A 22,990-nucleotide genomic window follows, 5' to 3' on the forward strand; every position below is an offset into this window, starting at 1 on the left:
CAAAAAGTATTGTCCTCAAGCGCTGTAGCAAACATGTCACCGCTTGCATCAGACATTAGTATATGCAGCTAGCTAGGCTCTTTTGGTCGATAATTCATTGGGATCGACTCGGACATATCGCGATTGTGCGAGAAACGGTCTTGTGTGGTCCTACTGCCAGATTGACAAGTTGAAAGAACTAGATGAGAAGACGAAAGAATATGATATTCAGTAGAGAAATCACGGCACATTGTCAAGTAAATGAAGTCTCAAAAGTCCTGCAATCAAATGTCAACAAAAACAGTCTTCCAAAATTTACAAAAAAAAATACCTGAAGATCGGCTGGAGGGAATCACGAAGCGGTTTGTGGATCCGAAAGACATTGACAAGTGGGACTGTCAAATACAAAAAAAAACCCCGAAGATCGGCTGGAAGGAATCACAAAGCGGTTTGTGGATCCGAAAGACGTCGACAAGTGGGACCGTCAAAAGGCCAAGTTTATAATTTTGCAGAATTGGAGCATGTCTTCCACCGAAATCTTGACGAGGATATCATCGCAAACACTGTTCCCACCTCACACGACGACGGACGGTGGGATGTGGACACGCTGATATCTTCTGATGGTGTTTCCTAGTGACATTTGCTATACATTAACCGTTTAGTACTTTGAAACTGTTGCTGCCGATTATGCCGGCACAATTGCCCACAAATAATTCTGCTCCCAACACGCCTTCGGGACCAGAAACCTTATCAAGCAAAGCAATAATCTTTCCGATCAACAGGACTTCTGAAGACTTCCAGACCATGGGGATGATCTCCATTAGGACACAACTACCGTTGTGAAATGTCAACGCCTAAAAGGTTATGTAAACCAAGTGAAAGCGCCATGAATTCATAGTACAGTGAATAAGCTTAACAAGTAACTGCGAGAACAAGTTGCAAATGACGACGATCTACACCTTGAAAATCATGAGTCCCGAAACGACATGTCACAAGACAAAATGCACGGACTTCCTAAAGTGCCGTGAAACTCCTGATCACGCAATCTCCATCTTCGTACTCGCCTCCACCTCTAGAACCTTGAGATGCGTGAGACCACATGCCCCACGGACCCAATCGCGTACTAGGCGGTATTTTCGTGTTTGAGTGCATCCAGGGACGTCACACTGTGGCGTCTCTTTTGGTAGAGGTGGCTGTGGTGCCAGCAAAGTGCTGGAAAGAACAGAGATAGGCACGCCTAATGTGAGGCGCATCTTGCCCTGAGCAATATCCTCCCGTGGTAGAGGTCGTGTGCTGGACACCCACCGCCAAGTGGTCGGTAGCACGACCTCCTTTTCCTCTTGCTCGACCTCACGCTCACCTTCAGATGCACTGGCCTCTGCGGTGGAGAGCGCGCTGCGCTTGGCCTTTGACTTGGACTGCTTTTTGAGGAGGCGGTTGATAGTCTCTGCCTGTAGGGGTGAGAGGGGATGACAAATAGAATATCGGATGTTCATTTGATGGTCCGTGAAGTTACGAAAAATGTTCAATTCCCTCCTAGACACAGTAAATATAACTGACGAACCTTCTCGTCCTCGAGCTTTTTCTCAGTGAGATTACGACGTTTTCGTGCCGTTTCTTCGCGTCGAAGTGCAAGCTCGCTCTCTGTGAGTTGTTTCTTCTTTCGAGAGGATTCGCCAGTGGCTGTCAATGAAAGTTAGCGCTCAGCGGCTAGGAAAATGAAATGTGTAACATGGCAACATATGGAGATACCAGTACAACAATCAGTCAGAGAAATGTTCAGGAACTCGAAGCGAGAGTAAAGAAGCAGACAACAAAGGAACACACATAGAGATACATGCGAAGAACCAACAACACTCGCGAGAACCGCCTGACGGGAAGTCATCGGGCGCGTAGAGCCCACCGCCTCCCCTTCGTCATCTTCATCTTCTGACTCTACGTCGATATCTACGCGTCATAAGCTCAACAGTCAGTCGCGCGCGCGAGAGGAGGACTACGCAGGACACACCACCAGAACGCCCACGCGATCCAGCATCTTCAGTGCTGGGCGCGCTCGGTAGCTTGAGTTTGATCTTAAGACGGGGCTGCTTGGGCGGAGATGGAGGAGGAGAAGCCTCCTCAGACTCTGGAGCATCCTGAAGACATGGTATCAGTATTCAGTATGCTAATAACCAGAAATATATGATATCGACACACCTCTGGTTCAGGTTCAGGTTCTTCATCCTCGTCCTCAGGCTCTAGTTTCTCATCTTCCCCTTCATTGTCATCGTTTTCTTCTTGGAGCTTCCGATTCACCTCATCGACCTCCATTTCCGCGTCAGAGCCCGAATCCGACATTTGCATATCTGCTTGTAGTAGTCAGCGTCAAGTGAGCAGACACAGTATATTTAGTCGAGGTGTGGGAGCGGGAAAGCGGAAGAAAGACGGTCGTGAATCACAAACCTGAACCGTTGTACTCGTCGTCGTCATCGTTAGACACGCTTCTGACGACTCTCCTCATCGTGTTGCATCGATGCAAAGAAATTGAAACCCAGATACCTTACACAGGACATCGGCAGTGCCTCCACATAGTTCAACAATACACCAACACATCGCAAACGACCATGCTCGACTCGTTCTATCGCCTATAGCCTATAGCCGTGCCGCTTAGAGGGACTCATGAGCTATGTGCATGAGCACAGTGATTTCTTGATTGCAAGTCTCGATCGAAGGACACTCTAATCACAGGTGGCAGCTCCACTGTAACCGAAAATCGGAGCACATTTATCTCCGAGTCATAACTCAAAATGCGGTTTCTGGTTCACAACACAGATCGTTGCATCATGCATCGATGCATCATGGTCGGGTCTGCCTATCACCGCTACAGCTCGCACCGCCTCTGGGTACACAGTGACTACGTAGTACGTATTCTTCAGCCAATAATGACGTCTCTGTTGTATATCCGCTGCTTGTTGCCACTATAGCTATATGAATAATACGAACAACGCGTCGTGAATTCGAATCAGACCCTTATTTTTGGCCGATGAAGCGTTTTTGCCTCACTCTGTGGTGTTGCTTGATCCAGACCTGCCGCAGTGGCGGCAGTGCCCAGGGTGACAAGCTGATGAGTCGTCGTTATCGATGACCGGTTCATTGAAGTCCAGTTCGAGCAAATTTCTGTCGGATCTGAATACAGACCGGACAGGTTCTGAGGAGAACCTTTCTGGACCCTGTTCAGCAGCGTTTGTTTGACCTGCATCAATGAATCATGAACCATCGTCCCACTCTTTACTGCGAGCTTGGCGCGAGTCTGTAGTTGCATGTCAAGGAGAGGCCGCCACCAGTGCACCCAATCAATTTCAGATGCCATTCTTAACTCTTGGATGCAACAGATTTAGTTATGATAATCACACTAGTACTAACTAAGGTCTGGCCGGCTGAACGACTGAACAGTTTTCAACATCACATTTCACAATTTGAACATTACATGCAGGTTCCTCAAGGGACCAGACCAGTTTGAACGGTTACAAGAGTTAGAAAACTATAACACGGGAGGTCCGGAACTAAACAAAATATGGACCGGACGCGGTTCACATCGATGGGGATATCATAATTAATTATTAATATAAAACGCAAAGGTGGAAATAGATTTTCCGTGCCACCCCACTTGACAAGTTGAACGTTTGAACCTCACTGCATGTCAGGCCTTCAGGGTCTGATTCAATTAATGAGATTCACCACAGGCCCTATAGGATCACCCAGTGACTAAATCATGATGAGGTTTGGTTGGCCATCCATTGCGCCAACGTGTGGCATGCTGCCAGGTGGCAGGGCGCTAGCATAATTTTAGAGACGGTCCCTCAGCCATGCCGCGCATATTAGACGCGGACAGCTGTTCTTAAACCTGCTCGCTGCTGCTGACCCTTCTAACCAGCGCAGAGCAGACCACCGTTTACTTACTACTATGGGTTGCTGCGCATCATTTTTTCGAAAGTCCCAGCGTCAAACTGTGAGGCATTGATTTTCTCAGTCGTTAGAGACAACCACTGATCCTACCATCATATTGACAGGTTGAAAATGGCAATGTCAGGTCTGTAGACAGTGCTGCCGCCTTCGCAGATCCTGCAATGTGAGTTTTCAACCAAGGACCATGAAGAAATGGTTCTCTCATGCTATAACTTGAACAGCCGCCCATCTACGATACCAGTCGTACCAGTGTCAGTACTATCTGATATTACCACTCTGCAGCCGTATGTCTAATCACCATATCATGGTGGATAGCGCTGAACATGCAGGCTACAGAAATGGACCCATACCGTCCAACATAGTGAATGATAATCTTGCATCGTAAGTATCTCGCACAGCTCTAGGTTATAAGACACTTCCTCACGAGATAACAGTAGCGCCGTGATTATGATACAGCCGATTACCCCCGGTGCACGGCCGTAAGCGCAAATTTCTTCATAAACTGCAGATATTGAGACACGAGACACAGCGTGGCCTTCGATGCGGACCCGTATGCCATTTCGCCTACATCCATCAGGAAGCAATCAGAATATCCCACGTCATCTGGCGGCTTGGGCGATATCTGGAAGTGTTCAAGGATTATCGATTCAGCAACCTCTACTGAGGTACATATGATGTTACCCTCAGGCTGCGAATGTCGCCGACTCACATCTGCTGGACAGGTTGCTGTCAAAACTATCAGGATTACAGACATACGTAATGAAGAAGCCGTTAAAAAAGCGGAGAAGGTATGTTGACATTCATTCCGTAATGTGAAGACATCGAATACCTGTTCGCAGAGACTTCGCCGCGAGGTAGCCGTATGGATCAGACTGAGGAATGCGCATATTCTCACCCTTCACGGCACGGTCTCCGGTTTTGGACAATTGCCTGCTCTTGTTTCAGAATGGATGCATAACGGGGCACTTGATAGTTACCTGGAGCACACGAACCTCACCATGGAACAGAAACTAAAGCTGGTGAGATTTATCATGCCAAATATAAGTCTTTACTCAGTGGATGCCTTTATTTAGCTGAAACAGGTAGTGGATGGCTTGAGATATCGTACGGAATCGCCATTCCAGATACACGTTTTCTCTCTGACAACTTCTCTAGTTCATGAACAAGAAGTAATTCATGGGGACCTGACCAGTGTATGCACTCTTCGATGCTTTGGAGTCCTTACTAACTCTATAATTGGAAGAAAAATGTTGTGATCCACCGCAACGGCAATGCATTTTTGACAGATTTCGGTCTCTCAGTGGCTCTCGCAGAGGCAGACAGATCGTACTACAACTCTCATTCGAGTGGCGCTGTCCGGTGGTTAGCGCCCGAATTGATCGGCTCATTGGAACCAGAGAGCACTCCAGATGGTAGTGCCAGCGATGCCGATCTCCCAAAGCCAAACAGTCAGAGCGATGTATTTTCGCTCGGTTGTATCATGCTCCATGTGAGTTGCGTATGCTGGACCATGTTCGAGGTTTACCTGAACATTGCTTCGTATAGGTCTTCTCGGGTAAACAGCCCTTCTGGTGGCTTCAAAATGTTCAGCAGGTATTCAGTGCTCAGTTCAAGCGCGTAGAGCCATATCGGCCTGAACCTAGTGTGACCGTTAACCAGCCGCATCTGGATTTCATGCGCAGATGTTGGTCAGCAGAGCCTCAAGTTCGTCCTTCCACTGGGGATGCTGCTTCCTTTGTAGAAGAAGAGCTAGCCAGTGTTCCTTTTCACTAGTTCAGCGCTCGATGTATGTTATGGTACGCTTTGGATATAGATTGCGGTTGTAGCTCACCTATATATAAAGTATCTCGATGATCGTTGATTAATATACTCCTTATTTTGAGTCTTATTATTATATCACCGAGCACAGTACATGTGTACGCAGCATGCTAAATTATGATGGCTTGCAAGTTGTGTTTGACAAGTTCACCAGTCCACGGACTTTGCGGCCGCCACGTAGAGCAATCAATTTAAATCTCCGACCGTTCAACCTACCGCACTACCTTTCACTTTTCGACTTGTCACTGTGCCAGCGTCGCCATGTCAGCTCAATATCAGGCACTCTCGACCGACGATTCCGCTGAAATAGGAGTTGATCCACAACTGCGGTCTCAAATCCAGCAACTCCATGCAGATCCCCGTTTTAACCACCCTGCACCTTCGCTCTGGAAGCGCATTGCACTCCTTCTCGTGATTGCATTCCTCTTCTGGGCTGCATTCCAGGTGCAGCCCAAGAGATCACAACCTAAGGTCATTCATGCTGAAAGGTGAGATATCCTTCTGTGTGCAAACTCCATATTTTTATGCTTTAGCGAATGGTGCAGAGTCTGACTCTCCTCTTGCACAGATACTCGAAGGATTACAAATACCGTCCAGCAGCGAGTCCTGTCATTACGGAGCGACTCAAAGATGGTGTGGTCCGCCTTCGTGGGGCATATTTCTAGGCGTACGGGTATCGTTAAGGTAGATTTCACACCATCGCAGTACTTTGGTGACTGAGCTCACCTTTCATGGGGACATGTTCAGTCTAGTCGTTGTATATGTTAGATATCACTATCATTCCCGAGCTTTAGTCTCGTCGGACTTATTGCCGTTCGCTTCTTTCACCTAATAACTACACTCGTTTTCCAGAACTGGGGATTTTGCCCCTCCTTTTTTCGTGGATGGGTATAACCCTCAACCGTGGACTTGATCATGTATTCACGGATCTAGAGTTTGCAGACAATAATTTCATACCTCCATCGTCTTTGCATTCTATGCTTTTGATTGTGTTTTCAAGCTTACTTCCAATAGTTTGTGTTCATGCACCTTGCTCGTCGCTGTCACGATTCTCGCGTAGGTAAGTTGGTCGCGAAACTTGTTGGGTCCGTCTAACACATATTTCAGGGTCGTAGCTCAGCAGTCATCATCTTGATGGACTGGAGAATGAGAACTGGAGGGTTGAAACGAGATCGCAAACGGGAGGCGACGCAAAGTACAGTTTTTGGGACAAATTGTACTGTGCATTGTGGTGACCTGTCTTTTTGTACGCGAGAACATCCGTGATTCGGCATTTTCTGGAGTACCCTATCAGGATTGCGTCGTCATCCACTTTGCACCGCTCCATAATTCCCTTCGTCTATTTTTCGGTTGTCACTGCTCCTCCAACGTGTGTCGGTCTTGACGAAGAAATTATCGTTCGTGATCGTCTATATTATCTGATACTGGAATCAATCCATTGTCCTAGAAACCTGGTTACCCGAGCGATGAGACACTGAACCGATATCTTACGCGTTAGCGTCTTGTACCCCCTGCATGCCCCTAACTGGTGCATCTCAAATGCAATCTCATCAGTTTGTGTAGCGATGGCGTGGCAGGCCACCACTAAGTAAAGGCCGATATGAAGCCCTCTTCACCTTCACCTCCTTTCCTGTCAGACGGACGTCTATGAACTTTGTGCAGTCGCACCAAGCTTCAGGATATGGTGCATGTGATATCTGCTACGCACTTCAGAACCCACTCATTATCAGCTCCAATACCCAATACATCACACTGATAAGTCTGCGTTCAAGCTACGTTCGTAAGGAATATCTCACAGGACTTGCAATAGTCTCATCACATGGAGGGACTAATTCGAGGTGGGTCGATGACGGACGAGACAGCTTGCTATCACATATGATGGTTCTCCTGTGGCAGCAGCAGAATATGCCCTAGTGAGTCGTCTTGGCCCGGACAATGTGCGCCCACCGCAGCTTGTCTTGAACTGTTGTCGGCGTGTCTGGCTCGTCTACGGACTGGCGTGTTTGAAAGCAAGGCAGTGTTTACGAATTCGAACAATTACAGTGATACCATTTTACACACATCTCCCATTCAAACCATCAACCACGCCAGGCCCATCATCATTCACACACGATGATGCCACCAACTCAGACTCACTCACTATCCTCATCCTTCAGCGCACCCATAGAAGCCTCCACTACATCCACCCTCTATCATCAATAACTCGCGTTGACTCATGCATGAAATGATTTCGCAAAAGAACCACAATAACCTCCATGATAAACTTGTGGAAGGACTAGTTCAATGCGGGCCGACGACGAGCAAGATAAAATCCACAGCATCCTATCAGAGGTTCTCCTGCTTCGAAATCAGGACTTTGCCCTTGAACACCTTGTCCTTGAGACCTTTGTGTCCCCACTACAGCTTGTCCTTGCTGCGTTGAGCTGTCGACATTGTTGCTATTCGTGCGTTGCATAGCTGCTTCTGCTTCTGCGTCGGTTTCAGGGACAATGCCATATCTCTGCAAAATTATTTGAGTAACCCATGTCACAAAGGGTAGTGATGACAAACGACTTACGTCTTCCTCACGGCAAGGAGCAACAACAACAGGGCGCGAGGATATTCTCCCAGGAAATAAACTGAAATTCAGACGCCGGGGCTGGAGCTGAATCGTATTCGTAGGTCGAGTGCCGGAGCGCAGGAAGCCGAACAAATTGCGCAGACTAGGCGGAGATGATGTGTCTGCTGAGCGATGAGACGGCTGGTTTGTGTCATCACCCCAGAAGTCATTTCCCTGTCTTAGTGTCAGACCTGGCAACACTTCAGAAAGAATACAGCTAGACTCACATATCTCGCCAAGCCTCTGTTCGATTTATTGGTTTGCCGTCTGGGGGTAAAAGAGATCTAATGTAGATACACGAGTGAAGAATCAGGTCGTTCGAGATTAACTACCATACATCTCTGAATGGAGCTGCACGTCCCTGGAAAGAAATCAGAAGAGGTACGAAAGAAAAGAAACATTACTCGCCTTAGGCTTTGCTTTGGACTCTGGATCTGCATCGTTCTGGGCGATGCACAAAACTATTTAGAAAAGACAGTGACTCAAGTTATGTATACACGCACGCCAACCCCACGAGCGTGCCGGATTGCTTCTTCTAAGTTCCACACATAGATTTTTGCATCCGGTCCGGCAGTAGCACTAGCAAAGTATTGTTCGTCGGAGGACATGGCAACAACGTAAACATAGTCGTGATGCCAGAGTGGGTCTCCGACTTGCTGATTGGATTCGAGGTCCCAGATGCGAACTGAGTAATCACCTGATGCGCTGACAAGATAGCATCCATCAGGAGACAGACAAAGGGAATCAACGCTTCTGGTGTGACCCCGAAAGACGATGAGTTCTTTCCCGTCGATGGATTGCCATTTTCGTATGGTGTTATCATATAAGGCAGAGAAGATGTATGCGCCATTCTTAGACCAACACAACGACGTCACCGAGATGTCTCGGATCTCGATGAGCAGCTCGCCGTCCTTTGACCATACGCGCATGATGAGGTCATAACCGGCACTCGCAAATTTGTCGCCTTGTGGAGAGTATTTGAAACTCGTCACACATTGATCGTTGCTCTTTATCGGTGGTGCAATTTGTCGGCCAGTAGCTGGGTTCCATCGTCGTATGGTTCCGTCTCTTAATCCACCTGCTACCTCCGTACCATTTGGTGACCAATCGAAGCACTCCACTCTATCATTAGGATTCCCTTCCCACGGGTGACCTACCAAGCTCCCCTCCTTTATATTCCACAGCCGTATTCCTCCGCATATAGTACCTACGACCATCAATTGGTCTGGAGACACTGCTATTCTTCTTATATAATATGTTCTGTCGCTGTTGACTCTTGAGAGGGTTTCCCACCGGCCGTCCAGCTCTGGTCCACTGGCGAATTGAACCATCCAAGATAGTGCTCATTATATTGCCACTGCCCAAGCAGGCAAGGTTTCCGGTATGCCACGACCTGGCACCCTTGATGGTGCACTCTGGCATCAAACTGCCTGCTGGACGTTCTGGTGCTGGTTTCTTCCACGATGTGCTCCGAGTGTTGTGGTTGACGAAGTAAGACCGACCGAATGGTGAAATGTGCCACTCGCATCCATCAATGAGCTGCTCGTAGTGATCTACGCTCGACAATGAATGTTTTGCTCTCATCGCACTTTCATTGCTCACCTAATCGCACTCCTGGTAAAGGTCGGCGTGATGAATACATGCGGAGTAGATCATCTTCATAAGTTCGTGTTCCATCTGACCATATATTTTCACACCATGAAGGAGGGGGCGCCTCATTCCCTCCTGCTTGATATTGAGTCAGTCAATTGGTTTAACAATATGCTGGCTGACCTTCCCAAAGTGCATCCTGGCGGTGCTGTGCACCATAGGCTGGCGGATTCTTTTCGCCCATCAACGGTGGGTCATGAGAGAACTGATGAGAAGAAGGAAGATATTGTCATACATCATAATGTATCGTAATATACTCACATTCGCGCTCAGGAGAACTGGTATTGATGAGTCTGATATCAATCCTTGATCTACCTCTCCCTGTTTCGCTGACGTGCTTGTGATCTTTGCATGCGGCATGACGGTTATCGGGATGTAGGCGATAGTGAAGGTAATGAAGAGACCCCGTTAGATATGCTGTTTCACATGCTATACTTGCAGGCGCCTTGATCACGCGATATCCTGTGCAGTGGGATCATAGGCGTTAGTTCTTACTAAGTAGACCAAACGTTGGCCAGCATGATTCAGCACTAGTGTTCTATATTCAGCGAATTGTATTTCTTGATGCATTCAGAGACTGCACATTGTGCAATGAACGTCATCTAACAGGCGCAGAAACAATCACGATAATATCTAAATACATATCTGGAACAAAGTCTACGATCAAAGCTCATTCAATGCATCACAATCACTCACATCTGACGGCATCACCAACCCGCTCTCACACCCACTATCCACATCTTCCAGCCCATCCGACACAGCCCTCAAATCCTCCACCTCCTCAATGCCACAGCTCAAGCGCACCAGCCTCTCAATGCCCAAAGCCTCACGCTCCGCCGGCGGGATACTCGTATGCCCCATCCGTGCAAGTAACACTCAAAAACGCACCACCCAAACTCTCAGCAGGCGTGAACAGCTTCAATTTCGGTCGGCAGAAGCGCCTCTGCACTCCTTTACACCACTACGTAGATGAAATAAGACAATTCCACCATAAGGTATACCATGCGTAAGGCTCGATGGTGCCAGCGTGCTGAGAAACTGCTGCACGAGTAGGCTGAGGGAGGTGCATGCCAGCTGCGCCTGCCTCCCGACAATGTAAGTGTGCATTCTGAAGCATTGCAGTGCCCGAATGCGAATACGCAGTTCGGAATTCCTATTCACCAGAATGGAACATGTTACTATGCTATGGTGTGTGATAAACTAACGCACGAACCTTGTGTATATCTGGGAGTGTTGATGAATTGGCTGCAATCTTGCGAGTTAGTCTCGTGTCATGCAAGATCGCGATTAGTCCATATTCGGTGCAATGTGTATCTGCGTTACGGTTTCATGACTTGTCAGACAATAAGATAAGCAACGAGAGATGGAAAGACTGACGTTGATCTGAACTCATTGGCGATGATAGATTTTGATACAGATGATAAGATCGATTCATTGGATAGAATAGCTCAGGGAAATACTGTTGTTGTCATATATCACATGAGCCAGTGAGAGATAAAATGTCATTATTGAGACAGCTCATGCGTGTCTGGGAATAACCACTCACAAAAGCGACGATACCAGCCTCCCTCTCAGATCAACGTAGGGACTAGTTCGATGCGGGCCGACGACGAACAAGATAAAATCCACAGCATCCTATCAAAGTCTCTTCTGGAGAACTTTGCCCCTGAACACCTTGTCCTTGAAACTCCTGTACCCTCGCTACAGCTTGTCCTTGTTGCGTTGAGCCGTCAACATTGTTGCTATTCGTACGTTGCATAGCTGCTTCTGCTTCTGCGTCGGTCTCAGGGACAATACCATATCTCTGCAAAAAAATTTCAGTGATATCACAAAGGGTAGCGACAACAAGCATCTCACATCTTCCAATTGGCAATGAGCAACATCGACGGGACGTCTAGTAAGATTTACAGGAAATAAGCTGAAATTCAAACGCCGGGGCTGAGGTTGAACTGTATTCGTAGGTCGAGTGCTGGAGCGCAGGAAGCCGAACAAATTGTGCAGACTAGGCGGAGATGATGAGCGAAGAGGCGTGCGGTTTGTGTCTTCACCCCAGAAGTCATTTCCCTGTCTTAGTGTCAGACATGGCAACAGTTTGGAAAGAATACAGCTGGGCTCACATATCTCGCCAAGCCTCTGTTCGATTTATTGGTTTGCCGTCTGGGGGCAAAAGAGATCTAATGTAGATACATGAGTGAAGGATCAGGTTGCTCGAAATTAACTAGCATACATCTCTAAATGGAACTGCACGTCCCTGGCAGAAAAGTCAGAATAGGTACGAAAGAAAAGAAAAAATTACTCACCTTGAGCTTCACATTGGACTCTGCATCGCTCTCGGGCTGACCGGTGCACAAAGCTATTTAGAAAAGACATTGACCCAAGTTATGTACACACGCACGCCAACCCCACGAGCGCGCCAGAGTGCTTCTTCCAGGCTCCATACATAGATTTTTGCATCCTGTCCGAAGATAGCACTGGCAAAGTATTGTCCATCGGAGGACATGGCAACAACTGAAACACCACCGTCGTGCCAGAGTGGGTCTCCGACTTGCTGATTGGATTCGAGGTCCCAGATGCGAACTGAGTAGTCATCTGATGCGCTGATAAGATGGGATCCATCAGGAGACAGACAAAGGGATTCAACGCTTCTGGTATGACCCCGAAAAACGACGAGTTCTTCCGCGTCAATCGATTGCAATTTTCGTATGGTGTGATCATATAAGGCAGAGAAGACGTATGCGCCATCCTTAGACCAACACAACGACGCCACCGGGCTGTCTCCCTTGATCTCGATGAGCAGCTCACCGTCCTTTGACCACACGTAGATTATGTCGTCTTCACTGCCACTCGCCAATCTGTCGCCTTGCGGAGAGTATTTGATTGTGTTCACCCATAAATCGCTGCTCTTTATCAGTGGTGCAATTTGTCGGCCGGTGGCAGGGCTCCATCGTCGTATAGTTCCGTCTCTTAATCCACCTGCTACCTCTGCCCCATTCGGTGACCAATCGAGGCACATCACTTCATCATCATTCCCCTCCCACGGGTGACCTACCAAGCACCCTTCCTTTATATTCCACAGCCGTACTTTGCCATCTTTGCATATACCTACAACCATCGATTGGTCTGGAGACACTGCCATTGTGATTGCATCTCCTGCGTCACTGTTGAGAGGTTTTCCTATCGGCTGTCCAGCTTTTGTCCACTGGCGAATCGAACCATTATCCAACATAATCATTATATCGCCATTGGTGCCCAAGCAGGCAAGGCTTTCGGTCTTCAACCACCTACTACCCTTGATGGTGCACTCTGGCATCAAACACCCTGCTTGACGTTCTGGTGTTGGTTTCTTCCACGACGTACTCCGAGTGTTGTGGTTGACGAAGTAAGACCGACCGAGCGGCGAGATGTGCCATTCGCATCCAATAATAAGCAGCTCGGGGAAATCTACGCTCAACAATGAATTTTTTTGCTCTCCGAGTCATCGCACTTTCGTTGTTCACCTAATCGTACTCCCGGTAAAGGTCGGTCATCTGAACCCATGTCGAGTAGCAAGTCTTCGTAATACAGTTCTTCTGCTAGCCATATCTCCCTCCATGAAGGAGGGAGCGCCTCATTCCCTCCTGCTCGATATTGAGTCAGTCAATTGGTTTCACAATGTGCTGGCTCACCTTCCCAAAGTGCATCCTGGCGGTGCTGTGCACCATAGGCTGGCGGATTCTTTTCACGCTTCAGGGGAGCAACCAGTCCTGATGAGCCTGACAGCACTCCTCGATTTGCCTCTCCCTGTTTTGCTGACGTGCTTGACTCGGCCTTTGCATGCGGCATGACGATGGTTGGGACGTTCCCCGACTCCCACTGATAGTGGGGGAGGGCCTTGTCGTGATAGTTGAGGTAATACGCAAACCTGTTAGATAGTGTTTCACACGCTGTGCAGCATTTGGTCACGTTTAGTAATTCTTAGATAGGATGGATCAACCCAAGAAACCGCCGGCCAACTGTATTTTTCATGAATTGGTTTGTGTTCATAATATTCATCCTAGGTACCAATATGACAAATAGGACCGCTACACCGCTCGGCGCTCTACCAGTCATCTGATCCTGACGCGGTAGCCGCAGTCTTCACTGTTGGAACAAATATATTGGTTCTGCAGTGACCGACGATGGCACTCCTACCCACCATCAGTGAACGCATGAGTCCTTGAAATTGTAGCCGTCGCAGCTGTAGGATGATGTAATTCTGTTCCTACCGAATATGACTATACATACCACGAGAAATTTGACTTAATCATACTTAGCCATGGATGGCCACCAACATAGACTCGCTAGATGAGACCATGACAAAGTCGTAACAAGCTGCCTTCGCAGCCAGCAACGAACGTAAGTGTAATGACGTCCGTGTTATTGAACATTTTAACTTGCAAGCATTTATGTTTTATATTAACAGATTATCTAAGACTTTCCGCAGGACAATGGCCTTAGCCCTTGACGGCGCATAGAGATTGACCTAGTGTTGCCGAAGTCCGGTTCGGTCCGGTTCTTGGGGCAAATTTTCCGAACGCCGAACCGAACCATAGGTTCGGTTCAGCCATTTGGTCGAACCCTGGACCGAACGTCACTGAACGCGTTCGGGAGGTCCGGTTCGCGTTCGAACCAGGTTCGACTAAGCTTGGACCATCTGTTTGGTTGTATAGGCTTGAGACTATGAATTTTCATGTAATTTGAGTCGGACAGATAACGAAAAGACTCTATAACGCAAGGAGAACTCCTTTGTACAAAGATTGAATTCAAGTTTCTAAAATAAATACATTTTATTTGCCTGGTGCGCATAGTTCCCTCGTAAAACATATCTCAAACGGAATAGCATGTATGTTTGCAGTGTCTGAGAATGCAAGCATGTCAATCTTCGCTGCAGGATTCTCCGAAAGGTGGAAAGCACAGAATAAGAGTCGTGTTAATGAAGACAGACCGATTCACGACATGTTGACCGGGAGTCCAAGCCCACAGAATAAGAGCCGTGTTGATGAAGACAGACTGATTCGTGACATGTTGACCGGGAGTCCAAGCCCACAGAATAAGAGCCGTGTTGATGAAGAGTGCCCGACAAGGAACATATCAGTCCCCCATCCAGAGTCGAGTCTACATGCGCAACGTACCAAATATCCATTATAGAGTGCATGCTTACACTGACTTATACTTATACAGACATGGATTGAACACCTACGCGAATTAATCGGACCTGCCAGTGTGCAAGTCACGGGTTGCAGTCTTCGTCGCACTTGCAGGAATGAGGTAGTTGTTCCAGATGATGTCCTTCAATGTCCTTCGTCACGCGATGTGCAAAGCCTGTAGTGAAAGGTGGTCGTCCACTATCGCATCATCACAACTGAAATAAGACGTACCTCCAATAGTGACAGGTCTCTACCTGAGACTCTCGAGGATGAACATGGTAACTTGCGGCAGCATTTCCTGATCAGCAAATGTCGGCACTGATCAAGAGTTATTTGAGTCAGTTGATGCACAAAGAAAAGGCATAACCTACACCGCGTACGCCCCACGACATGATCGAGTTCCTCTTGTACGCGAGCCTGCGCATCTGTGTGAGATTGCGAACACAGTCTACAACAGTTGTCAACTTAAGACACGATGCAATGTAAGAGCTCACCGTTTCAGAACCGGCGCCAAACATTGTTCCTAACCATTTGTGTTCGCACCGTGTCCAACTGCCCGTTATAGAGAGCATGTTCTTCTTTGTGCCATGCCTTCAGCTGACTCAGGTAGCCGAGGACGAATAACTTTCTTGCGTGGGAGGTGTGCTGAGGTGTGGTGCTTCGACACAGCGGAGATCTGACTCTGGCAAGCAAGAATGTGACGGTGCAGTCCTGTGTCACAGCGCGTCACCGTGACGACCACGGCAGGCGCAACAAGACCGCGTCAATTTCACCCGATGGCCCAAACCTGTGGTTCCAGACACATGCCTTTGCATATATGACACGTAGTAAATACTTACATATTCTTAAAAAAGTGTAAAGCCGACAAAAATTGAGAGGTTCGAACCCGTTCGAACCTATTCACTACCAGCCCGAACCCCGAACTTCTAGAAAGGTTCGGTTCTGAGTCTTGGCCGAACCTTGGACCGGACCATGCGTCCGGTTCGGAAAGGTTCAGGTTCGAACCGAGGTTCGGAACCGGACTGCGGCAGCACTAGATTGACCTAGCGGTCAGTAACAAAATCGTAACATGCTATCTTCGTAACCAGTAAGGGACGGAAGCTCACTAGCGTTGACGTCACTGATTGTTCTCAGTTCCCATCAAATATTAGCCTAATTTTAATGCTATCCAAGACTTTCTGCAGGACAACGGCTTTAGCCCTTGACAGCAAATGGAGATTGGCCTGACGGTTAGTAACAAAATCGTAACACGCTATCTGCGTAACCAGTAAGGGACGGAAGCTCACTAGCGTTGATGTTACTGATTGTTCTCAGTTCCCGTCAAATATTGGCTCGATTATAGTATTATCCAAGATTTTTCGCAATATAACGACTTTATGCTTCCGAGTCCGCTCGTCGTATTGTGAGTGAGGTCGCTTAACTCTTGCCACAGACTTGCCAACATTAGGGTGTAACATGGATGCATTGTAGGGAATGGTAGATACAACTTACGGACATACTAGGTAGTACTAATCAGAGTCAATTTCAATCTTACTTACGTCTATTGACTCGGCGTGACTCAGTTCAAGCAGTTTCGAGACATCAAACTTCGGTGCCTTGAGAATTTTTGCCTGGCGAACGTAGACATTTTGTAGAGGGTAAATGTTGCGGTTGTGCTTCTCTATCTTTCGTCCAATAGCCTCTGGCACAAATCTCTGTACCAACTCCTTCAAGTCACAACTCGACGCTTCCCCGGTAATATCTTTCGAATTTCGTGAATTTGGCTCGAGAACACAGACTTGTGACGAGTGGGCCATACTCTATCGTTCGCCACCCAAGCTATGCTGGTTTCCTACCCCAATATATTGGGCTCCTTGCCATGTATGGAGAGCAAGGATCGTGGTTGAGGCAGTCTGGGATTTTACAAGTGCCTTTAGTAAACGTGTTAGTAGTAATCCTCCTCTTCGGACTTACATTATGTGCTTGGATGTGCATCACTCGACCTCTAGTGGAGGACAAGATGCTCCAGCGTGCACTGAGAAAAGACTGGGAGAATTGGGCGAAGAGGGTGAGGTACCGTTTGCTCCCTGGGGTTTGTTGATCACATACATACGGAGCGTTCCGCGCGGTTGTTTTTTTGTCGTACGGGATTGGTGTTTTATGACTCAATAAGACGGTCAACAGGTAGCCCCGTACATACAAGTACACAGGCAGATGACACCGCCAACATAAACTGATCCTCAAAGCCTCACTATCGATCCCCCAAGTCACTGCACAAAAACATCAAGTCAGGAATATGACCCCAAACCACCCAATCTAGCTCACATACCGTCTACTGTTCTGCACACGTAAGAACAACCAATCCACGGTCTCGCGAACACCAGCTCTGAAAAGCCAATCCGGTCAGCCAACCCCACACATGCGTAAAAACTCACTCGGTCAGTGTCACAGTGGCTGGCGTAGATCGTGGCAGGAGTGATGATGTCAGACAACCCGGAGCTTGAACACACCCAGACATGTCTGGGGCCCAGACTTTGAGGCGGAGTCTGCGCAGACTTAACACAGACCGGCCATTTCCTACATGCCTCCTGTCACGCGTGACACTGACTCGGACGAGCGTTCCGAATCCGACAAATGCCGGATGAAATAACGAATCAGGACATTTCTCTTGGACGCGCTGATCAACGACGAAGGTACGAATATATTCACTCTCAATTCAATTTTATATCTACTGATCTACATAATACTAGCATGAACAACAACAACAACGTTAACGCTAATGGAGGAGACGGGGACCAAAATCACGAGGTGCGTTGATCATTCTCTAAATATCCACTCACTGATTATCGTTCTACAGATACCCCAGCATCTTCTCCAGCACATCCCAAGGCCTCGAGAGGTAGTTTTCAGGCTGACAAGAGACCAGTTAGTAAGTAATGCGATCTCATTCGTTAGCTACAACACTGAAATTGTTGAAGGAACTGATGTACAATACCTGGGCTGTCGCGCGACGCCACGTGCGTCAACTAGTCTATCAGCCGGAGTTACCATTCCCTCCCTACCCGCTGCCTCCGGTCTGGCCAGACGACCTGCGCGCGATGATGGTGCTGTGGGTTGCGAGGGAGTGGAGGATGTTCGAAATGGAGATGGCCGAGTTCGAGCAAATACTGGGACTCAGAGGTGCCGCGCGTTAGTGCTTATAGGTGAGTCGTTTCAAAACTAAAAAAAAAAAACGCACTGACGAATTTCAGACCGTACAGATGAAGGAGATTCGAACGGAGAGGCTGAGAGTGGGATCGAGTGGCTGCATACATGGGATGGGATAGATTCATGATCGTGATATAGGATGTACTAAATACCTTTACGAAATTCTTTCAGTGGACAGGCGTGGCGTCGAGAGCTTCGAGTTAGTTTCGCCTGGCTGAGACGTACAGCGAAGGGCTTGTCGTACTGGCAAAACCGTTGAGTCAGTTAAGAACGTAAATTGACAGTTACTATTGGACCACCAGTGTCAGAAATAGAGGTCATCATACTCTTCGTCGACCTCTTCTCTATCTTCCCCCCCTTCATGTTCCTCTTCTGACTCGTCTTCGTCAGGATTGTCATCCATATATTGCTCACCGGTATCTTCGCGGCCCTCACCATCGTTTGCGTCGTCCATTTCCGTAAGTACTGTTGACTCGTAGTCGTCAAAGCATTCTCTGACAATCTTCCGCAATCCTACTGGGTGTCCTATGCCTAAGTGCGTATAACGCAAGAACATATCGCGATCAGCAAAACTAATTCACAGTAAGATTCGTTATTTAAATTACGAGAGGGCACCATGACTCACATCCCGACATAATGTTCTTCCCAGTCATCTACCTCCTTGTTGGGACGTCCAAATGATGTTCCGCGCCGCAGTGAGCTTACACCTCGCCCTGAGGCGAATGCAGGAATCAAATGAGCACCTCGAATCACTTGGCTCGGATTGAGGAATCCGAATGCATCATGATCAGATTCTTCTACAAATGCCACCTTGGGAAGGCGAGCGCGCCGCATCCCAGACTGATAGTCCGACGGTGCTAGTGGTGCGAGCCACCTGACGAAGAGGACCTCTAGGTGCTGTTTCTCGGTTTGACCTTCGAGCCAGGTGTCCATGTGATAGATACCCAGTACACAAGCGTACCAGTAAGGGTGTCTAGGGGTGGTTTCTCCCGAAAGAACCATAACATCCGCATATGTTCTGGGGTTGATGAGGTCGTATTCTCGCCTCATGTCGTAAGTCGTATAGTGCACCTGCATTGTGTGAACTGAGTAGACCGTACTGTTGGGAATTATGACCGAACTACGTTCCTTGTCTGTGAATATGTGGTCGCAATGACTGACATCTAGCTTATTTAGTCTGTATAAAATATGATCCTTCAATTTCGGAATGAAGCTCTAGAGCGGTCATAAGCGAACTGGCGACCAGCTGAAGAAAAGTGGAATCGTCCCTTACCTTAGTGGCTGGGTCGCCATCGTGCATCTGGAGGAATAGGAACAATGAGACTGGATCATTTCGATTGGTTGCGATATAATGATGGCCTTTGAACGACGATGGAGCAAGAGAGTCGGGCGATTGGTAGTTGGAGGAGGAGATACCTGCTTCCGCGATGCGCCGTAGTACGCGACGCCTGCGTTCATGCTTCGCCAGCTGTTTTGAAGGATCAAGCTTGCTAGTTAGTGGATAAAATGCTTTTAAGGCCCGGTGCGCCAGCTCTCCCTGAGCGATAAGATAATGTCAAACACGTCCTTGAGGGCTATGGAAGAGACTTACAATCTGAGTGGTAAAAGAATCTGTCGTTCCAAAGAGCTTGATAGTACGCACGTAATCTCCCATTGCGTGGAACTTGTAAGTACTCAAATTGAACTTTTTCACCTTCGGTCCGCCAGATTCTCCGGAAATATTATTAGATTCAGCACGCCGCGCGAACCTTCGATTGCGAGCCGCCTTCTCTTTCGGCAATTCAACAGTGACAAAAGCAGCACAGGTGAAGTCGCGGAACTTCCGTAACTGCTTGGAGAGATCCTTGAATGTGTTCTCGAAGAAACACAAGGTCGACTCTGACTGGATTCTGAGCTTCGCCAGTGCATGCCACTGTGCGAATCTATATAAGAGAGATTGCACGATTGCGTCATGATCAGCGGGAAACAGCCCCTCGAACACAGGTATCGCACACTGAAGAAAGGCTATCAGCAATCCAGATAGATAAGTAAAGGTAAAGTGGAACAAACCTGCAAGATGTCTTCAAAATCTCGTGCCGCAAGTCTTTTCATTTCAGATGTGTTGTTCGCGAACATTCAGATCACCCCGTTACCGAAAGATGGAACCTGACGAAATCTAGAGGATAGAGTTTGCTGCTTGTTACGCGACCGATGCTGTATACAAACTTTACTTACCTCGAGTCTAGGATTGCGACTAGCCGATTTCCCTCCGGAAGCGCAGAAAGGATCCTGATGAGGTGGCTGAATAACGCCTTCCAGGTACCCAGCTCACATTCATGCATAAAATCCACAACGAGCATCCGAAACGGATCAAGGCCTAGCGCTCCTAGCTTCTCCACGAATTTATTCTGTGAGTCACTCATCTGAGTCGGTAAGAGAGAGCGGTCAACAATCTGCACTCACCATAACAGGCACCCACGAGCCCTCTCCAAGTATTTCCTCAACCTTGATACCATCCACAGTGCTGCCCCACTGATAAATATATTCCCGTGCTTTGACAATGTTACTTGTGATGTAGACTCGAAGATTTTTTAGACGGCTCTTCATGTCCTTACGAAGGCCTAAGGAAGGAAACATATTCTTCGGTGTGAGGCAACGGGGGCACGGGCATAAGCCCATATCCTTGATAGTCGCAATTAAAACCCTGAAAGTTGTTGAGTAATTGTCCATCATTGTAGATAGAACGCACTTTTCAGGGTAATCAGCCGAATAAGTAAATATCCGCGGAAATATCCTGCGTAACACACCATCTGCACATTTCAATACTATACCATGTCTGTATGCGTGAATAAACTCTCGGTCTAGTAAGGTATCCCAGCATGCGTGGAACAATTCGCGCCGGCAGTGGGTGTGGAGGGTAGCCATGCCGCTTTTAGATATGCGAGGCAAACTGCTCAGAAGATCCTTGACCTTGTCAGGCAGCTGATGGGGCAATATTGACAGCGATCCTTGAAGGTACAGCAGAAAAACTCACCGATGGTAGAAACCCTACCAGGTGGCATGCGCCGGACTTCGGTGCCGAGCGCGCGTACTTTGTCAGATTTCCAAAGTACAAATAAAGGGGCCAGGCCTTTGCCGTTCCGAAGTTCGCCAGATGCGTGGCATCCGAAAAAAACATGAGACCAGCGATTACTCGCTCCAGCGTGCATTCAGGCTCCCTTGGGAGCTTTTGCAGCTCGTCTTGGGCATCCAACCAAGAGTCCGAGGTATACAACTCGTCGAATACTCGCTCTTGATGAGAGTCCAATGGATCCTTCCACATGCACTTGAAAGGTGAGAGGTGAAACGCGTTAGCCTGGATATCCGCGAAAGCTGACCGAATGACTTCAACCAGGGGGCGAAAATGGAATCCGGGAACGGAAAAAAGTCTCGTATCATCCTTCGATTTCGTGGGGATGTTGATGGTGACATCGGCCTGGGTCCAGTCGTCTGGAAACTCGATCTTATTCTTATTGGTATCGTTGTCCAATTCCCGTAAGCTCCTTTTCACCGAGAAGTCCTCCAGGTGCTTCAAGTCGAAGTTGTCTGCTAGTATAACTTCTTTCACAAGACGAGCAACTTCAGTCTCCGATTTCTTATTGCTCCCGGAATTCATCCAAGACATGACTCGATAGATCGTCATGTTGGGAAAAGGGTACGGAGGTGGGAGGATGCTTGTCTCATTCTCTTGTTGGGCTTTCGGACACGTGCTTGAAAGTAACACGGACGGGACAAATTTATCGGGCTCAAAGGATGGGCGACGAGGGTAAAGCCGGTAGAGTCCGAGAGAATTGAAACTGGTCTGGAGTGTATCTCGCAAAGTTAAGAGAACTCTCCGGATCCTGGTTTGAGGTGGGGCTGGACTTTGAGAAGGCAAAAATTCGACATTATCCGAGTGATTAGTGTCCTCGTCAGGAAGAGGAACATCCTCAAAACGTCTAGGTATTCGTCGCAGCCTAGGGAGCGAAGGTTCTTCTGGGAGTGAACAACAGTTTTAAAAAACAAGTTATTTGACCAAAGTGAATGTAAGGCGTACTTGAAACGTCGGTGTCCATTGCGTTGTCAACACTGTCATGGGTATCAAAGTGAAGCTGCCGCTGCTCTGAGAGTTCAGGGCCACGTGCACCAGTAGACGCGCCAGCCTGAGTCCATCTGCTTGATGGATCGTACAAAAAAATGGGTTTGGAGAGATGATCGCGCTCCACATGAGGAATGGGCAATATTGTTGTCTAGAATTATGCGACAATTCAACTGTCCTATTCATGGGATCGATTAAAAAAATCAGCCACTTACCGAAGAACTGCTCGATTCCCCTCGCTGTGGTATTCCTGATGATGATCGTACCAGAGAAGCAGCTCTGGCAGCAGCCTTCGTCCTTTCTTGTCGTTTCTGGCTGGCTAGGGTTCTGGATCGGTGGTAGAATTTGCATGATGCGCGATGCCTAGAAAGACCTCGACTACTGTCAGTTGATTTCTCCCAGAGGCAGCCTGGGGCAGTGCATGAAACCATTGCGACGGCCAAGGCTAGTAGTAGATCAACAAAGAGTAAAAAAAGAACAAGCCGCAGTTTCTTGTGCATTCATCAGACTCCGAGTTGATTGGTGGTGAAAGTAATACTGATTTGAGTTCGG

General features: G+C 47.9%; 7 protein-coding genes across 7 annotated transcripts; 4 read left to right on the plus strand and 3 right to left on the minus strand.

The window, feature by feature from the left end:
• Positions 1-767: 767 nt before the first annotated feature.
• HD556DRAFT_1475598 (uncharacterized protein) lies at positions 768-2,479 on the minus strand (the record flags this gene model as incomplete). The annotated part of the gene is made up of 6 exons (XM_041308523.1): positions 768-1,430; positions 1,544-1,662; positions 1,807-1,926; positions 1,988-2,114; positions 2,176-2,324; positions 2,422-2,479. 6 exons carry the CDS (start codon positions 2,477-2,479, stop codon positions 1,017-1,019), a joined length of 987 nt encoding a protein of 328 aa, XP_041160628.1. The 3' UTR covers positions 768-1,016.
• A 1,143-nt stretch (positions 2,480-3,622) lies between these two features.
• Positions 3,623-5,896, plus strand: HD556DRAFT_436736 (kinase-like domain-containing protein). The gene is made up of 12 exons (XM_041310590.1): positions 3,623-3,967; positions 4,029-4,087; positions 4,146-4,208; positions 4,261-4,305; positions 4,359-4,403; positions 4,454-4,589; positions 4,647-4,712; positions 4,764-4,943; positions 4,998-5,028; positions 5,080-5,117; positions 5,168-5,413; positions 5,470-5,896. The coding sequence occupies exons 1-12, from the start codon at positions 3,923-3,925 to the stop codon at positions 5,695-5,697; spliced, it is 1,182 nt and encodes a 393-aa protein (XP_041160629.1). The 5' UTR covers positions 3,623-3,922; the 3' UTR covers positions 5,698-5,896.
• A 1-nt stretch (position 5,897) lies between these two features.
• Positions 5,898-6,644, plus strand: HD556DRAFT_436925 (uncharacterized protein). Its single transcript, XM_041310591.1, has 3 exons — positions 5,898-6,230; positions 6,311-6,426; positions 6,490-6,644. The coding sequence occupies exons 1-2, from the start codon at positions 6,004-6,006 to the stop codon at positions 6,405-6,407; spliced, it is 324 nt and encodes a 107-aa protein (XP_041160630.1). The 5' UTR covers positions 5,898-6,003; the 3' UTR covers positions 6,408-6,426; positions 6,490-6,644.
• Positions 6,645-10,526: 3,882 nt separating this feature from the next.
• On the minus strand, positions 10,527-10,894 carry HD556DRAFT_1370761 (uncharacterized protein). The gene is made up of 2 exons (XM_041302925.1): positions 10,688-10,894; positions 10,527-10,636 (listed from the first exon to the last, which is right to left on the minus strand). The coding sequence occupies exons 1-2, from the start codon at positions 10,850-10,852 to the stop codon at positions 10,625-10,627; spliced, it is 177 nt and encodes a 58-aa protein (XP_041160631.1). The 5' UTR covers positions 10,853-10,894; the 3' UTR covers positions 10,527-10,624.
• Positions 10,895-16,664: 5,770 nt separating this feature from the next.
• Positions 16,665-16,895, minus strand: HD556DRAFT_1187978 (uncharacterized protein; the record flags this gene model as incomplete). Its single annotated transcript, XM_041296116.1, has 1 exon — positions 16,665-16,895. A coding segment is annotated over one exon (231 nt), but the record flags the coding sequence as incomplete, so codon positions are not given.
• A 14-nt stretch (positions 16,896-16,909) lies between these two features.
• On the plus strand, positions 16,910-17,236 carry HD556DRAFT_1236859 (uncharacterized protein; the record flags this gene model as incomplete). The annotated part of the gene is made up of 1 exon (XM_041297857.1): positions 16,910-17,236. A coding segment is annotated over one exon (327 nt), but the record flags the coding sequence as incomplete, so codon positions are not given.
• Positions 17,237-17,769: 533 nt separating this feature from the next.
• On the plus strand, positions 17,770-18,469 carry HD556DRAFT_1443034 (uncharacterized protein; the record flags this gene model as incomplete). The annotated part of the gene is made up of 5 exons (XM_041306550.1): positions 17,770-17,828; positions 17,886-17,943; positions 17,993-18,064; positions 18,114-18,324; positions 18,387-18,469. The coding sequence occupies 5 exons, from the start codon at positions 17,770-17,772 to the stop codon at positions 18,467-18,469; spliced, it is 483 nt and encodes a 160-aa protein (XP_041160634.1).
• Positions 18,470-22,990: the final 4,521 nt, after the last annotated feature.

Source organism: Suillus plorans (assembly GCF_016647745.1).
Source record: "Suillus plorans strain S12 chromosome Unknown HD556scaffold_26, whole genome shotgun sequence".
In the NCBI taxonomy this organism is placed as follows: Eukaryota; Fungi; Basidiomycota; class Agaricomycetes; order Boletales; family Suillaceae; genus Suillus; species Suillus plorans.

Coding starts and splice junctions, on each gene's coding strand:
- HD556DRAFT_436736 (XM_041310590.1), top strand. CDS start 3,923: ATGGGTTGCTGCGCATCATTTTTTCGAAAGTCCCAGCGTCAAACT. Junction 4,209..4,260: donor GATATTACCACTCTGCAGCC/GTATGTCTAATC, acceptor TGCAGGCTACAG/AAATGGACCCATACCGTCCA. Junction 4,944..4,997: donor TGGAACAGAAACTAAAGCTG/GTGAGATTTATC, acceptor GCCTTTATTTAG/CTGAAACAGGTAGTGGATGG.
- HD556DRAFT_436925 (XM_041310591.1), top strand. CDS start 6,004: ATGTCAGCTCAATATCAGGCACTCTCGACCGACGATTCCGCTGAAATA. Junction 6,231..6,310: donor AAGGTCATTCATGCTGAAAG/GTGAGATATCCT, acceptor CCTCTTGCACAG/ATACTCGAAGGATTACAAAT.
- HD556DRAFT_1370761 (XM_041302925.1), bottom strand. CDS start 10,852: ATGGGGCATACGAGTATCCCGCCGGCGGAGCGTGAGGCTTTGGGCATT.